This window comes from Pseudochaenichthys georgianus, chromosome 23 (assembly GCF_902827115.2).
Source record: "Pseudochaenichthys georgianus chromosome 23, fPseGeo1.2, whole genome shotgun sequence".
Lineage (NCBI taxonomy): Eukaryota > Metazoa > Chordata > Actinopteri > Perciformes > Channichthyidae > Pseudochaenichthys > Pseudochaenichthys georgianus.
The window spans coordinates 438,938-455,896 of record NC_047525.1 but is presented as its reverse complement, the minus strand read 5'-3'; the positions used below and the strand labels follow the sequence as shown (position 1 = coordinate 455,896).

Genomic DNA, 16,959 nt, shown 5'->3' with positions numbered 1-16,959 from the left:
GGCTTATTTTTCATCAATGCATACATGCAGTAAATACATATGAACTCTCTTTTTATTATTTAGAAAGTGCTTCAGAAATCAATAACATAAATGTCTCGACATTAATTTATAAACCAAAATAAATGAATTGTATAGGTCTAGCCTCCCTATATCTGTGTGTGAAGTTGTTCCATCCTCAAAAACAAAAAGCTAATGCTTCTGCAGTCTAGCTGCAGCTTCTAGCTATGGTCTACTGTTAAAGAAAGGACACTGAATGTCCTGAATGTGGCATCACACACAGGACTTGAGTCTGAACACAGCAGACAACAGGAGTATTTACAACAGCATTATAAAAACTAAAATACTGCATGTGGTGCTCGCTCACATTCTCTGTCTCACTGTTACATAAATCCCATGCATGTATGAGATTAAATTAGCTTCATTATATCTCAGTGATTAAGTGAATAATAAAGTTTCTATCGGGTCACTATCAGCCTGTCACTCATTATTTTCAGGGAGGGGGCGGGGCTTGGAGGAACGGAGAGGAGACGGTGATCGCGGAAGCTTTTTTCCTCCTGCCTTCACAAACTATACACACGTGTATATATCATCTGAAAATTGCTAGAGGACATTCATACTTTGCAATCCAAGACTTAATTAAATCCACCAAAAACCTGACATGATTGTAACGCAATTATTTTTGAAAAACATAAATCCCTGTGTCTCTGAGCCACAGCGACACGAGTGATTGGGAGCGGGTCCTTCTGCTGTTGGTTCTGGACTGGTGTTCTTGTGTTGGTGGATAAAGCAGACTGCTCCGTGTTTGGTGTTGCTGTGCCGCCGTCACGTCTGTTCCCTGATCTCTGCGTCACCGACCGATTTGATATTAAAGTGACCGGGAAAAAAAATCCGGAAAATCAGGAAGCAATGTTACTACGCTATAACTGATTATCTTCCGTCACTGCATCGATACCGAATCGTCCACGTCCGCATCGCAATGCATCGTAGAAACGATTATTTCCAACACCCCTACTCCTCTACTCCCTGTTCACTCACGACTGCGTGGCCACACACAGCTCCAACACCATCGTGAAGTTTGCTGACAACACGACCGTCATCGGCCTGATCACCGACCGCCGAAACCCTGACATCTTGGTGCTAGGATAACAACCTCCATCTCAACGTCATCAAAAGCAAGGAGCTGATTGTGGATTACAGGAAGCAGCAGAGAGAGCCATCAATGGGACGTGTTGTTTGCTAAAGGACTGCGCAGCTGAGCTCGCAGATGTCCTCATAGACATCTTCAACATCTCCCTGAGCCAGGCTGTTGTTCCCTGATGCTTCAAGGTAACCACCATCATACCTGTGTCGAAGAAGTCATCACCATCCTGCTTCAATGACTACTGCCCTGTAGTGCTGACTTCCACCATCATGAGCGGCTAGTCATGAAGCAAATCAAATCTGACCTCCCCCCCTCGATGGATCCGTATCAGTTTTCATCGTGAGTGAAGCGGTCCACTGAGGATGCAATCTCCTCTGCTCTCCACCCAGCCCTCACCCACCTGGACACTACAAACTCTTATGTTAGGATGCTATTCATAGACTTTAGTTCAGCGTTCAACACCATCATCCCCCAGCAGCTGGTTTGTAAACTAATAAACCTGGGCCTCAGCCCCTTTCTCTCAAGTTTCTCATCAAGTTTGCGGATGACACAACTGTGGTGGGTCTCATCAGCAACAACAACGAAACCCACTACAGGAGGGAGGTGAACCAGCTGCACTGTAAAAACAGTTCCGATGGTGAAGTCAACAAAACTCAATTTTTTTAATGTAATTTACTTGCCCTAAATTTGTTTTCTTTTCAATGTGCGTTTAAATAAGTAACACTTAAGCAACAATGAGAACATGTTTTAAGAACTCATTAATTTGTAAATTAAAGGTGGAGTAGGTAAGTTTGAGAAACCGGCTCGAGATACACTTTTTGTTATATTCCATGGAATGCTCTTAACATCCCATAGCAATGAATATCTGAAGTGCTTCGACAAAAAATCCATTAAAAAAATGTCATCTGTGGAAGCCGTGGTACTGTAGAAAGTAAGGATCGACCGATATGGCTTTTTCAAGGCCGATACCGATTATTAGTAACCAAGGAGACCGATAACCGATATTTGGAACCGATATACATTTGCAGTCAAATCTGAAAATCTATAGTGTCAAGATGTAGAATAACACAAACTCCAACACAACTCAACACAACTTCTTTGAAATGCATTTAAGCATATATTATGTTTAATGAACTTTTAAACATCTTACAACTGGTTTCCTCTCTGTGCCCTTTTCTTTAGTGCAGCCATCTGCTATGAGTTAGAGAGACAAGAAGTGGGGCGGCAGGCTGACATGCTTAACTAACAATAATGCTTAATTTATTATATCAAACCAATGCCTGTCTGTCTAGCATAAAATCCCAATAAACTGCTAGCAACTGCAAAACACTAGTGCTAGCTAATGTTTTGAAAACTATTAAAAGTGAGGCTATTACAGCAGACCTAACGTTAGACTAGTAGCCTCACTTCTAATATTTTGCTAAACATTTGCTAAATACATGTTGATTAGCTAATGAGCTTCACATATCAACCTGAAAAACTGCGAGGCTCCACTCGCAGCCCCCCCCCCTCCGCACCACAGTTACGGCCCGTCTACACTACAGCGTCGAAAGCTCCAAGCTGCTCCAAGCTGCCCATTCACTTTCAATGGGGTGACTTCACGTAGCCGCGCTTTTTCGCCGAACTGAATTGTGGGTAGCAGAGCGAGGCGTCTCAGGCGACCCAGGCGACCAGAAGTTGAACATTGTTCAACTTCTGGTCGCCTGGACGCCGGAGTAGCCAGCGCCAGCCAATCAAATCCCGTTTCCCAAAATCTGACAGCTGAAGCGCTAGCCAATCAAACCGCGTCTAAGCTGGGAGAGATATCCCGCCGTTCATTTCTATATTTCAAAAAAAGTCGGAGGAGAAACTAACTATCGCCGTAGCAAATCACCCGGTTTTGTATGACCAGACCCTCTTCACCTACCGGGATACAAACCGGAGGAACCAGGCATGGAGGGAGGTGGCAGAGACAGTGGGGAAACAGGTAGGTTTTCGCCTGTTTGGGGAGTTTATATTTATATATATATTGCTCGCATAAAATCCCCGGGGGTTTTTGCTTTGTATGTCGGGGGCGGGAGATTCATGTGATTGGTTGTTGGCCGTGTTGCTTGAATAAAATCCCCAAGCTCCAGACACGCCCAGCTCCAAGCTATTTTTGGAGCTGTAGTGTGGACGCTCCGTTACTCCGCGTGCGAGACGCTGCACGCACCCCAACTCTGACTGACTTCCCGCGTCCCTGTGTAACTGGGAAGCTGATAGAATTGGATCAATAGATCGTGCTGTTTTTGCAACTTCAGCATAGGGGATTGGGATGTTTATTGAACTTCGGCTTTCAACTGATTTACCTTCGAAACACATGTATGGCTCTGCCGCTCAGCGCTGCTGCTTGCCTCCGTCTGTGTTCTTCGCACCTGCCTGTAATCTGAGAAGGTCCCGCCTCTATGGCTGGCTCCCTCCCGGAAAATCTTCAGTGTTGATTGACACTTCAGTAATAGCCTATCAGATAGCGCTGTGGGCGGGACATTGCTCGTGTACAGAGAGTGGTGACTGCAGACAGAGAAACGGCCGCATCAGAGCCAAAGTGTTATCGGCAATTTTATTAAAAAAAGGCCGATACCGATAATCGGTCAAATGATGAATATCGGCCCCGATAATCGGCCTGGCCGATAATCGGTCGACCCCTAGTAGAAAGCACGACCAATCATTTTAGCCGGCCCGGCAAAAATAACTGGATGGCCTACCTGCCTGTCAGCCTTCCATCTGTGCACAAACCTATCTTATGCCCTCATTGGTCATGTGCGCGTTCGTGTGTGTTGGAGGAGGGGCTCTGTGAGGAAGAGGCAGATTTTTTCCGGCTGTGTATTTTCAAATTCTAGCGCACTCGAGCTGGTTTCTCCACAATTACCTACCCCACCTTTAATATCACATTTTCTGAACTTTCTTTAAAAATACGTTTTGGACAACTTAATAAAAATGCTTTTGTCAACGCCACGGCCATTGCCACGTCCTCAAACGAGAATACCGCGGTGTGAGACTTCCTGGTCCTCTTTGCAGCGGTTCTTCAGTTGGACACGTGTTGGCGTTGGATCCTCTTCAAATCATCGTAAAACAAGTAAGCATACCTCCTGAGTTGTTAATTACTGCTTTTTAACTAGCAAGTGTTATTTACTTTTCTTGTATTAACCTTTTTTGAACGAAACATCGACATTTTAATGCATGCCAGCGCCATTACTGCCGTTAAAGTTAGACTCAGCCCTGTCGTGCTCATGTAGTCTATTTCTTCGCGCAAACTTGTTGGGAAAAGTTTGCATCAAGTGCTTACCGACGCAATTCTGTTAAAATTGGTTAAGTTAAGAGTACGTATTAAGAATCAACTCCGCAAACTGTTCCCCTATGCCACTCTAAACGTTGGCCGGGCACCGTGATGCGGCCGCGGGGCTCAGAGGCTCTCCTGCCGTGCATGTTGTGCAGTAAAATACCTCCGTTAAAACTATTCCCTACTACTTTGTAACCCAGCGGTTATGTAAGAGTAAGTTACTAATGCGCCTATTTGATATGAATTCCTCTATGTATTTTGTCGTTTGTTAGCAATTAATTATCTTTCTACAATCTCAAGTGTACCCAATTTAAACTCATAGTCTGCAGTTACAGCATCGAGTTGTTGTTATTACACAAAATGAAGTGCAACTATATTTGTCATGCTTATGCAACGCTATAGATGTTGGAAACTGCAGGAGAGTTAACATTAGCTCTCAGTAGAAAGTGACTTCAACATAAAGTAGATATTAGAAAGTATGCAAACGAGATAAAGGAGTGTATATTGAAGTAATTAGGATCTGCTGTGTAGAGAATCATGGAATTGTACTGGTATCTAACCATTAGATACCATCCTTATAAATGTATATAAATACAATACCGTTTTAAATGATACTTGTGTTTTTGATGTTTGATTCCATTAATTGAATTAAAGATGTTTGAATGAATTCTACTGAAATGATTGTTACATTGTTATCATGTAACTATTTTGTTCTTTTATTTGCCTCACCAGAAAACAGTCACCTCTCCTCTTGAAGACATGTTGCCTCCTGCTATGGACTTCAGGTTCACATCAGGTAAGCCCTTGAGTGTGTCAGACTAAAGTTAATTAATTAAAGAGGTTAATTCAAGACGTGTTATGATTACATTCTAATATAATGAGCATCAGGTAAACATACCCATTTATATTTTTTTAATCACAGATGGGATGGAGATGTAAACTATGCAGCACTAGAGTCACCACTCAAAGTGATATTTAAAAACATTATCGACTCCATCATGGAACCTTTGGACAGAAACGTGCCTTGCCCTGCATTCATGTAGACTGGCCTGCGCTCTCACTTAAAAAGATAAAAGTTGAAATAATAGTCTGTTCTTTTTATTCTAGGACCCATGTGCCACTTTATATACATCTCTGAGCATGAGGTGGGGTTAAAAATAAGTAGTTGGACATTTTATGAACTATATCAATATCATGACTATGTGGTTCATTTTCTTGCAAACCAGCCTTTTTTTTATGGCTTAAACCCCTTGTAAAGCATGCTGTTGGAGCTATATATATATATATCTTTATATTATTTAATAGTTTAACATTTATTTTCTTGCTGTTTATAGTGTTTATTATTATCATTTATTTATGTGTTCTTAGTTAGCGTCATAAGTTAAAGTAGTTGCTATGCTTTTATTTTGAAGGCATGTTTTGGGCACTGGGTGATTAGAGCACCTGGTGTAATTGTATATATTGGAGACAGGTGGGTGGTGGGAGCCAGATCACTAGTAGGCAAACGGTTTTTAACCAGGGTGTTTCGAGCCACACAAAGGAAAGCCATAGGAACGGCTTCAGGAAGAGAGAGATAGGAAACCTGCTCATTGTACTATATTATTGGAATAAAATGCACAAATGGAGGTTCTTGTCTGGACTTGGATGATCATTGCCCTGCGTAAGATCCGCTAACTAGTGCCTCTGCGGCTGTTTTAGTTCTATAGGATTTTGGCCGCTACAAAGTAAAAAAGAATAGTTGGACCGTGGGAACAGGTGCACACAGTGATTACGCACTCTGACGCGCAGGCATGCGCATGCATCAGCGTTTTCTCCTGTGGATTAAAATAACATATTTGTTTATTTAAATAACGCCAATCAAAGAAAAACGATGCAAGACGCCACATCACAGGACAGAAGTGGTAAATCCTAAGGACATTGCACCACACATGTTATGTTTACAGGACAATAATTCCAGACCACAGAAAGTAGTTATCATACAGATCATCTGCAATAATCAAAGCTGAAGCTGATTTGGCAGTCCTTAAAGAACGCATGGCTGCATTGAAGAGGAAGCATGCATTAGAAGCCCAAGAGGAGGAGCTTAGAAAAGAAAAGACAAAACTTGCTTTTGACCTAAAACTGACTGCACTCAATGCCAAACTGTACATACTGAAAATCCACTGGAGGCGTGGATCGAAAGGATCTGTGGAAAATGGTAACAAACAGAAATCTGAAAAGATAAAGTTTCCTTCTGCCCCAAACTACAACTGTTTTTCTCTCCAACACAACCATCACTCACAGGATACATGTTCAAGCTTCAATATGAAAATAGAATATGAGGAAACAAATTCCATAAAGGGATGGATCTAGTTTTGTTTGCCCTGCTGGTCACATAATTAAAGACTATTGGAGATATTTGAAGTGCAGGGTGTGTCACCAGAAGCAACTGTCAGCCCTTCACATTGAAGATGAGGACACGGCACATCCTTCAACAAAGCACATGTTTCACCTGGACAGTCAGAGACAAGTGTTCATACTGGAGCCGGTGGACAGGACAATGGATTCAGCTCTGGCTGCCCTGTTGTAGTAACCTCCCAGCTTGCAGTGGAACAACAGGAGAAGATGCTCATCAAACTTCACATTCATCATGATTCAAAAGAAAAAACATCAGCAGTGCAATGGGAAAAGCACACGGAGAGTGAGGAGCAGGGAAGAAACCACAAAGAGGAGACCAGCTCCAAGACATCAGAGAGTTAACAAAGTCATAAACATCAGACCGAAACACAGGTTGAAGAAATGCTTTCCAACCTCCAGATAGATGGTGTGAACAGTGATGGAGACACAGAGGAGCCTCCTTATGAAGAGGATTTGGATGACACAGCGAGTGGAGAAGGCTCAGAAAATAATTTCCAACGGGAGATATGTTCTTCATTGCAAATACAAGTGGACCCTGGATGAAGGGAAGGACGGAGAAGGATTGGTCAGCTCTGTGAGCCCCAAATGAAGACCAGTGTCGTGGAGACCTGTTTGAAGATCCGCCTGCTCCTGGATGCAGCAGCGTAGCATCATGAACATTTATTCTTTCGGTTTCTCTATACTATTTTTCTTTCTCTCCATTTCTTTTCCAGGAAGCTGTTGCCTGAAGACTATAGACGATTATTTGTATGATTAGGATAAAGATAGAGTAAAGCTCCATTTATATATCATTTAAGTAATTGTGTGTTTACACAGTTCACAATTAGGGCCCGGAATGTTGGAGCTATATATATATATCTCTTTATATTATTTAATAGTTTAACATTTATTTTCTTGCTGTTTATAGTGTTTATTATTATCATTTATTTATATGTATTCTTAGTTAGCGTCATAAGTTAAAGTAGTTGCTATGCTTTTATTTTGAAGGCATGTTTTGGGCACTGGGTGATTAGAGCACCTGGTGTAATTGTATATATTGGAGACAGGTGGGTGGTGGGAGCCAGATCACTAGTAGGCAAACGGTTTTTTACCAGGGTGTTTCGAGCCACACAAAGGAAAGCCATAGGAACGGCTTCAGGAAGAGAGAGATAGGAAACCTGCTCATTGTACTATATTATTAGAATAAAATGCACAAATGGAGGTTCTGGACTTGGATGAGCATTGCCTTGCGTAAGATCCGCTAACTAGTGCCTCGGCGGCTGTTTTAGTTCTATAGGATTTTGGCCGCTACACATGTGAATAGCACCTCTGTTACCGTCTGTTAACAGCTAATGTAAACTGGCTCGTTATGATTTCAAGACGGATTTCATTTTTGTTGTTGAGGAAAACACATGGTGTGTCCTGATTTGTATTCAATTCAGTGTTTTGTTTGTATATGGGAACAGCAGAGGTCGAAGTGCAACAGGCTCGTGATGCACGGCATGAAGCTACACGCTGCCCACGAGCCAGATGCAGTTGGAATAACCATCAAGTAATAACCTCCATGTATGTTAATTAGTTGTGCTTTTAAAACAAACTTGTTAGTTTTATGAAAACTGTTTTGAAATATTAACATGTCCATAACGTTCCCTTTTTTTATTTATTTGTTTAATCTGCAATGTTTCAATGCTATCAAATAATTAAAGGGTTGGATTGAAATTAGGAAGAGTTTGTCATATAGGTTCTGGCAACTCAATTGTGTTTTATAATTAATTGTATTCTCGTGTGGTTCTTAGCAGATTGTCATTTGCATTGGTTACACTTAATATCTGGGCTTTTAATTGTAGGCTCATCTTTTCTTATGCAGAAAACATCACATTAGTGAGTTTACCCAACTCCTATAATTGCTTGGAACCACTTGACACATATTTTTTAAGTTTTACCAAAGCAACAGTTTTTACAGTGTGGCAACGTGGTGCAAAGATAACAATCTCTTTCTCAATGTGGAGAAAACAAAGGAGATTGTTCTAGACTTCAGTAGAACCTACACCCAACACCCCCACCTATTGACCATTGGTGGTGCTGCTGTGGAGAAGGTGAGCTGTATCAAATTATTGGGGGTCCACATCACCGAGGACCTCTCCTGGAGTAACAACACCACGTCAATCGCCCAGCAGCGCCTCTACTTCGTCCACAAAACGGTGGCACGCTTCATTGCGCCGCATTTGCGCATAGGATGAGGCTCCCTCCGCAAGATGAGGACCTGCCCTGTTCATATTGACCAATACTCTGTGTATCCTTTATTGTTCTCCCATGTCTTTGGGTATTTTTCTTTCCTTTAATAGACACATTGTCTTGTACTTTGTTTAACTTGCTGAAAGTGCCATGTCTGCAAAAAAACTAATGAAAAGATTTTGAAAAAATAAAATAAGATCTGTGGAAACTAACCTGTTTGATAAATGCACGTTTTGTTCAGCCGGATAATCTTCACATGTCTACCCTACTTTTATAATTTGCGAATCATAAATCTAATCACCATAAGCGTTATGCTATAAACGAACTACAGCTGAGTACAGCAGGGTCGCACGACTTCAACGTCACGCCAAATTAAAGGACCCATGTCATGGCCATTTCTACTGATCATAATTCCATTGTTGAGGTCGACTAGAATAGATTTATATTGTTCAATGTTCCAAACTCACATTGGTTTCTCAAACAGCATCTCTGTATAGTATGTGCAGGGCTCGACATTAAGGACTGCCCGATGGCCCGGGGCCATCTAGTATTTAGCTCGGGCAATGAAGCCTCACCTGCTGGTTGCCCGATCGGGCAATCTATTATGCCAGTATCATGCAGCTCGCGGATCCAGTAATGAGTGACCCGACAGTAAAACTAAACACATCTATAACTAGTTTAGGTAGTTTGAGAAGTAATTAAAATAGCTACGTGTGATATTCTAACCTGAAGTGTGTGTTTTGTTCCGCTCACCGCTGCATGTGATCATGCAGAGCTGCGTGTCGACTCCTCAGCAGCAGCTGATCTCTCTCTCCGTCAGATTAGACTTCATCGCGTTTATGTCCATATCGATCAGATCCAGCTAGTTCTAGCTAATGATAGGACTACCTGCTTATTAAAAGTCACCTAAACAATTAGTGTCGCTATGCAACCGGGTGAGGCCACAAAGTATAGCGCAGCATTATGCATTTGTTTACATGCCCACCGGAACCCTGAGGCATTACCAACAGATCAACGCACAATCAACCCATACAGGACATCTCTTTCTCCACATTAAGTGTTAGACATTAGAGTTGACTATTCTTGTCTGTCACATAAGTGGCGCAACTGAATACTACCCGGACAATGAATCGAATGCAACCACATTTGCGCGGGAATTTCAGTTTGTTACGGATTCTGATGCTGAATACATAATGATCAAATAATTTAAAGTCAGAGTGTATTACAATGTTTCTTAGTCCACCAAAGCAAGGTGAACAACCTGGAAAGAAGAGAAAGACTGAGCTGCAGCCCCCCCCCCGAAAAAAGAGAATCAAAGTGATAGGTATGTGCCCAATAATATTTTCTTCAAAGTAAATATTCAATATTTTTTCTTCAAAAGTAAATATTTTCTTCATAAGTAAATATGGGCATAACATGTTTTAATAGATAATTTTTTTTATGGTGGTCCAGAGACAGGAATATAATTTCACATTTGTTATGATATAAATGATTTTTTTATGGTGGTCCAGAGACAGGGATTATAATTTGACATGTTGTATGTGTTTGCAGATGTGCTCATCAAGCACCTGGAGAAAAGATTCCAAGATCTCCAGAAAGGGAGTGTCCCTTCAAAATGTTCCATCTTCAACCCCAGTCAGTGGCCCTCTGACAGACAGAGGGCCATTGAGTCGTTGAATCAGCAAACACAAACAAGAAGAAGTGAAATTAAGAATAGAATTGAAATTGTACAATATAATATTGTGGTGGTTCATCTTATAATTCTAGAGAATGCACCAGACAGCATCTAAGACCTGCAGGTCCCCCAAACCTTTCGTGAGTCATTTGGTCCGCGCGCATTTTTCAGGGCCATCTCTAGTGGACTCAGGGCCATCTGTAAATTAGCTTGGATGGCCCACAGGGCCATCTCCCAAAATCCTTGATGTCATGCCCTGATGTGTATTCACTCTCTGTCCTAAACGGCTTGTTGGAGCTCCTGCCCCCCCCCCCCTCCCTCCCTGTGAGCCCACTGTGCTCTGATGAGTCCACCATCGTTACAGCTGAACATCAGTGATTATGTGTTACAATGGCGGGGGTGTTTATGTGTTCGGCGTAATGACGTATTCAGCCAATTGTTAACAACCATCGTTTTTCAGACACATAACTCTTCAAAAATCACTGCTGATTAGGGGTGTAACGGTACACGTACCGAAATTATTCGGTACGGGCCCTTCGGTTCGGTACAGGTGTGTACCGAACGAATATAACGTTAAACGTAAAAAATTGAGAACGTGAACAACTTTTTGGAAGTAATCTCAGGTGCTGCGTCGCAGCATTCAGAGTCATTTGCTCACATTGGGTTCAACGCGTCATAGAGCAAGCAGGTCATTTCATTGGATGAGAGGCATACTATGAGAGCTGGTCAGAGGGATGCGTTCAAATGTAGTCAGTAATTTGAAGAACTGTCGAAAATGAGTGGCGAACGCAGATAAAGTTGAGCTCGAAAATCCTCCAGCATCATTGAAGTCTCCGGTTTGGGAACATTTTGGTTTCGCAGTTACGAACAAGGATGACGGACAAAGACAGGTGGACCGAACCAAAGCCGTTTGTCGGCATTGTTCAACTAACATTGGTTACGCGGCTGGCAATACATCAAACTTGCACACTCTTGAAAAGGCATCACCCGAACGTGAATATCACCGGTACCAAAAGACTGAAGTGCAAACCCAACTCCCGCTAGCATTTAAGCCTCCACCACTCGCAAAAACTTCAGACCGAGCCAAAGCTATTACAAACGCCAAATATCCTTATGTTGCCATGTTAGCAAAGCGCTACCTGGCTGTATCTGCTACCTCTGTCCCTAGCGAGAGGGTGTTCTCCACAGCAGGAGACATTGTTAGTGCCAGCAGATCTGCCCTTTCGGCAAGCAATGTGGACAAGTTCATCTTTCTTTAAACAACATGAAAATACAATGACAAGCAAGTCATAATGTCAAGCTGGCTGCTTAGGTGCTAGTACAGTAAAGTTCAAATACAGATTATTTCAGTTCATCGAAAAGCTGCACCTTAATGTTTATTTGATTATATTTTGTATTTGAGTGAATATTCACAGTTTAATAATAATTAAAAACCCAAAACTAATAGTTTATGTTTTGTGAGTACTAGTACAGTAAAGTTCAAATACAGATTATTACAGTTCATCGAAATGCTGCACCTTAATGTTTATTTTATTATATTTTGTATTTATTTGAGTGAATACATTATTCACAGTTTAATAATAATAAAAAATATATATATAAAATTCTGCTGTACCGCAAACGTACCGAACCGTGACCAAAAAACCGAGGTACGTACCGAACCGAAATGTTTGTGAACCGTTACACCCCTACTGCTGATGTATTTAAAGAGCCTGTGACACCATCCCAACAACTGTTGTGCAATGAAATATTGGTCTACGAGTAATCTCGAACCGTCAGTTTTAAAAAGAAAAAGCGATACCGTTCCGTTAAATATCAATCATTTCGAACATCGCGGGGAAATTCCTTCACTCATTTTGAAGTTTTGGGGGAAGCCGGAAGTGACGTCAATGCGGGAACGCTTCGAGAGCCAAACACGGACAAAGTGTGTTGTCATGCGTAGAAATGGTGAATTACTGAGATTAGGCACGTTAATAACGTTGTAATGAAGTTGACTACAGTATATTCATATGTGTCAGTGCTTTCATGTCAATTCGGCGACATAAACATAAATGATCGTGGTGAAGATGATGATTACATTAGGATTACAAATCGGGAGTGAGAGCTGCTGAATTTCCTCCCGTCGGATGTGATATAAAAACAAATCGATTATTTTTGTGGTTGTAAACTCAAGTGGATGAAACTACATTTATTAGTGCTTTCATGTCAATTCGGCGAACATATGATACATTAAATGATCGTTTGTTTGAGCCGGTCTGCATTTCCTGATGAGAAAACAAACCGATGCTTTTTGTAGTTGTAGTACACCAACGTGGATTAAACGTGTGTTTTTTTACTTTTACCACGATGTTGGGGAAATTAATGGATAAAATGCACGGATTATTATTATTATTCCCACTCCGATCGGGACACTAGGTCCACCGCTTCCCCGCAGCGAGGCTCCCCCCGTTGACAATTTACGTGGGCTGGGTGCAGTGGCGGACTGGCCATCGGGACGAATCCCGATGGGCCGGTACCGAAGTGGGCCGGTCGGATAAGTCACTAGCACATCCCCCATAGGCGGCGCGTGAGGCTCAGGTTTGAGAAGGCTAAATAACTTCTTTTACCTGACGCTGCCCGCCTCCGGCGTCTATAGAAAAGAGATCCACTCAGTGTGCGGAGTTTAAATCTCTCAAGTCATATTACAGGATAAAGGAAATACAGTTTAAACTGCCGTATGCAGAGAAGACGCCGACGTGTCGCACTTATCATTCATATTACATCATCAATCAGATCATCGATCATATAATATCATAATATCATACATTTCCTTATCTGAGTCAGCTTCTCCAGCCTCATCTGGCCGTGCAACACTCAGTGTCACAGACTGGATGCAGAAGTATTATTTAACACATTATGTTGACGAAACACTCGAGTCAAATGTAATTAAAGTCAGATCCACGCGTGTCTTAGACGTGAACGCGCTCTCAGCTGGAGAGAGAAACCCTGGCTTGATTTACCGAGTTGATAACCAGCGTCGTAGGACCACTTAGCGAGATCTCGTTTGTTAGTTTGTTGTTGTTGTTAGTTTGTTACTCAAACATATCCAGGGCCTGTTGAACTGGCTTCGTAGTACAGGGCACAGGTGGCTAGCAGCGCTAATGTCAAAGACACAGACATTATACATTATATTTGTATTTTACCAGGATGCAGTGACACAAATATTTACATATTTACATTTACTATCGACAGTACAGCAGCCGCCGCCCCTGACATCCCCACTCCCCCCGTTGACAATTTACTAGCGGTACCGAAGTGGGCCGGTCGAGAGTCCCGGGATGATTTTTAGTCCCAGTCCACCACTGGCTACATGACCGTATGATCGCCCATATTGACGCACCTCATTCCTAAACTTCTAACAGATACAACATAAACCGATCCTTCAGCCTCATATGAGCTCTCAGACACGTTCAACATTAACCTGTCATCGCTGTCTGAGCGTGCTGCTGTGTGCGCCGTCGTGCGTTTACATCTGACTGTATATATATAAAGGTTTACATGCAGATGCTGGGATCCTGGACGGTGCAGCTGGAGCGCTGTGCCCGCAATGACGTCACCCATCATTTGGCGGGACTTGAAGAATCCGCGAGAAGATCCAGAAAATTGTCAACATTGAAGGATTAATGGTTATCAAAGTACAAATATCCAAAATCAGTTCAGTAACGGTTTTCAAGGGGACAATATGTACTCAAATTGATGGGTTTGGATGATGGGGGAAAACCGTGTCACAGGCTCTTTAAGTCGTAGAACAAAAACGTGATCCGTCTCTTAAATTTGTGTCAACCACAGAACTTATTTCGAGCTATTTTCCAAAATCCTATGGATAAATCCCATTGACTGAGACAAGGGAACCAGAAGTGGTAAAATGCTAACTCACTTCTGGGTTTTAGGACTCGTTCCTGCACTACTCTATACGTGATGTTCATACTTGCAGCCAGTCTCCAGTAGTTATGGCAGTTCACTGCTGCGTCAGGGATCCTGCCTGGATGTACCTGGAAGTGCATGATCATTGCTGTTTGCAGCTTCAATTTGAATTGACATCTATGTCTTCCATTAGGATAATTAAATCCAGCAGAGAGGGGAACCCAGCAAAGTCCCAACAGGCAGGAACCAAACTGTGTTCAGCTTGTTGAGGTAACTCATTTGATGAGAAGTATCAGAGTGGCTGAGTTTGTAGAGTCAATGACCCAACTGCATGCACACCCTCAAATACCTGGTAATGTCCTCATGTACACAGCGGAACAATACCTAGGTTTTTCCTTTTCAATACACAATGCAAAATGTTATCAAAATCAGGATCAGTTTCATACCAGTAGATAGCTCGCATGTAAACATACTCACTTTCTGACTATTGAGTGTTTTTAGCTCATCTTATTCTATTTTACATGTAAAAGTAAATGTAGTCATTGTGCAGATAATGTTAGAATAATATATGTTTTATAATGATTGATCGTTAAAGTGTTTTTAAAGCTGGTAAAGGTGCAGCCAGTTTGAATGACTTTGTAGACTGCAGGGTAGCTGGTGGATTTACTCCAGGTGGAACTAAAGTCTGATTTAACACTTGATTATATTTCACATCATTCATCCACATCTGAGAAGTAACTACAAGGTATTAAATACATGTAGTGGAGGAAAAGAACAAAGTAGCATAACAGGGAAATACTTGAGAAAATAACAAGTCCCTCAAAATGTTACTTAAATTCAGTCCATCATATATTGACCCAGCCGGGTCCGGGTCCGTGCAGACCCAGCCGGGTCCGGACCCGGCTGGGGTCCGACCCCCTCCCCGCGCCTCTCAGCTCACCTGGTTAAGCTCATGCTCCGCCGCTATCCTCAGGTTCGGGTCGATGGTTCCCTTCAGGGCCTGGATGATCCGGTTAGGATCCATTTCAGCTGAATTTCACGGTTCCTTCCGTGTTTTTAGTATCACATACATGTAGCGTTAGCATGCGGTTCTGCATTCACTGCGGCCGGGACAGCATCGGCGCTCCAAGGCACACACAGCTCCCGGGCGTCACATGCAGCACCCCCGGCGGACGGGTGAGCTCTGAGCCGCTTTATTCTTTCCTCTGGGAAGTTCTGGCTGTCTTGACGGAGACGATGGCCCTGCCCGGTTGTACCGGCTGTCAACAATCGGTTGACGTAAAGCAAAGTAAACACACGCTTTACGGTTTCCAGCTCTTCTCTGTCCACATAGGGCGACAATGGGAGTGCTGCTGCCCCCTGGAGGGCTGGCGTAGTTATTGGCTATTTTTGAATGAACAATGCGACATGAGACTGTTAGAGGCATGCTAATGTTTCTGTGCTTACTGCACAAAAGCCGTCTTGACTTATACATTAATGTAGTTTTTTAGATATTAAATGTAATGACAAAAAATAAAACATATCTTCCAAAAATATTCAAGTAATTCTATAATAGAGATGAGAACCAGTTACCTTCCACCAACATGTTAAATAAATCCATTTAAAATCATGAATGAGATGTACCCTTGCAATCATTTCCTACACCGATCCAATTCAGTTAAGACTTAAATAAATGCTTCTTTTGTAACTCAGATATTGAAACACTTCAGCATATTTTCTTTTCATGCATTATAGTTCAAACATTTTGTGATGCTTTCCAGTATTGGTCAACTTTGAATGAGCAAAACCTTTGCGATCTTATCATGTGATTATTTAAAAGTTGACCTTCAATTTGTAAAAGAAAACCTGTATTAATCTGTAGGCTGTCTGTCATTTTGACAGTTTAGAAAAATGGGATAGTATCCACCCTTATCCACAATTCAAAGTCATTTACTCACGCCTTCTCTTCTCTGTCATTACACCATGTCTGTTTGAAATAAAACTCAGTTTTGTAAGATTGCATTAATTTTCCTGGTGCGGCACCAGGGCAGCAGTGTATTTAGTCTTATTTGTCACGACCTTTTAAATGCATCATCTATTAGCTTAATCTGTAAATTAACTATATAAAAGGCTAAATGCATACGATGATGGAAGTGAGTGCTGTCAGAAAGATGTATTCTTTTTGGGGACAGGAACGATGTAGGGACTACAGACTGCAGCAGGGACCTGTTGAAGATGTCCGTGAACACATCTGCCAGCTGAACTGCACACACCCTGAGAACACGGCCAGGGATGCCATCAGGTCCAGGAGCCGGTGTCTTCCCGTTTTGCCCCTTCCCTATTCGCCCCTAA

General features: G+C 42.2%; 1 protein-coding gene across 2 annotated transcripts in view; it reads right to left on the bottom strand.

Moving 5' to 3' along the window:
- Positions 1–15,924, bottom strand: part of ipo8 (importin 8) — a 61,135-nt gene extending 45,211 nt beyond the window's left edge. For both annotated transcript variants that reach the window (XM_034112530.2, XM_034112531.2), the window contains exon 1: positions 15,569–15,924. In XM_034112530.2, coding sequence (XP_033968421.1) covers positions 15,569–15,652 — 84 coding nt within the window. In that variant the 5' untranslated portion in view covers positions 15,653–15,924. The remainder of the gene's footprint in view (positions 1–15,568) is intronic.
- Positions 15,925–16,959: the final 1,035 nt, after the last annotated feature.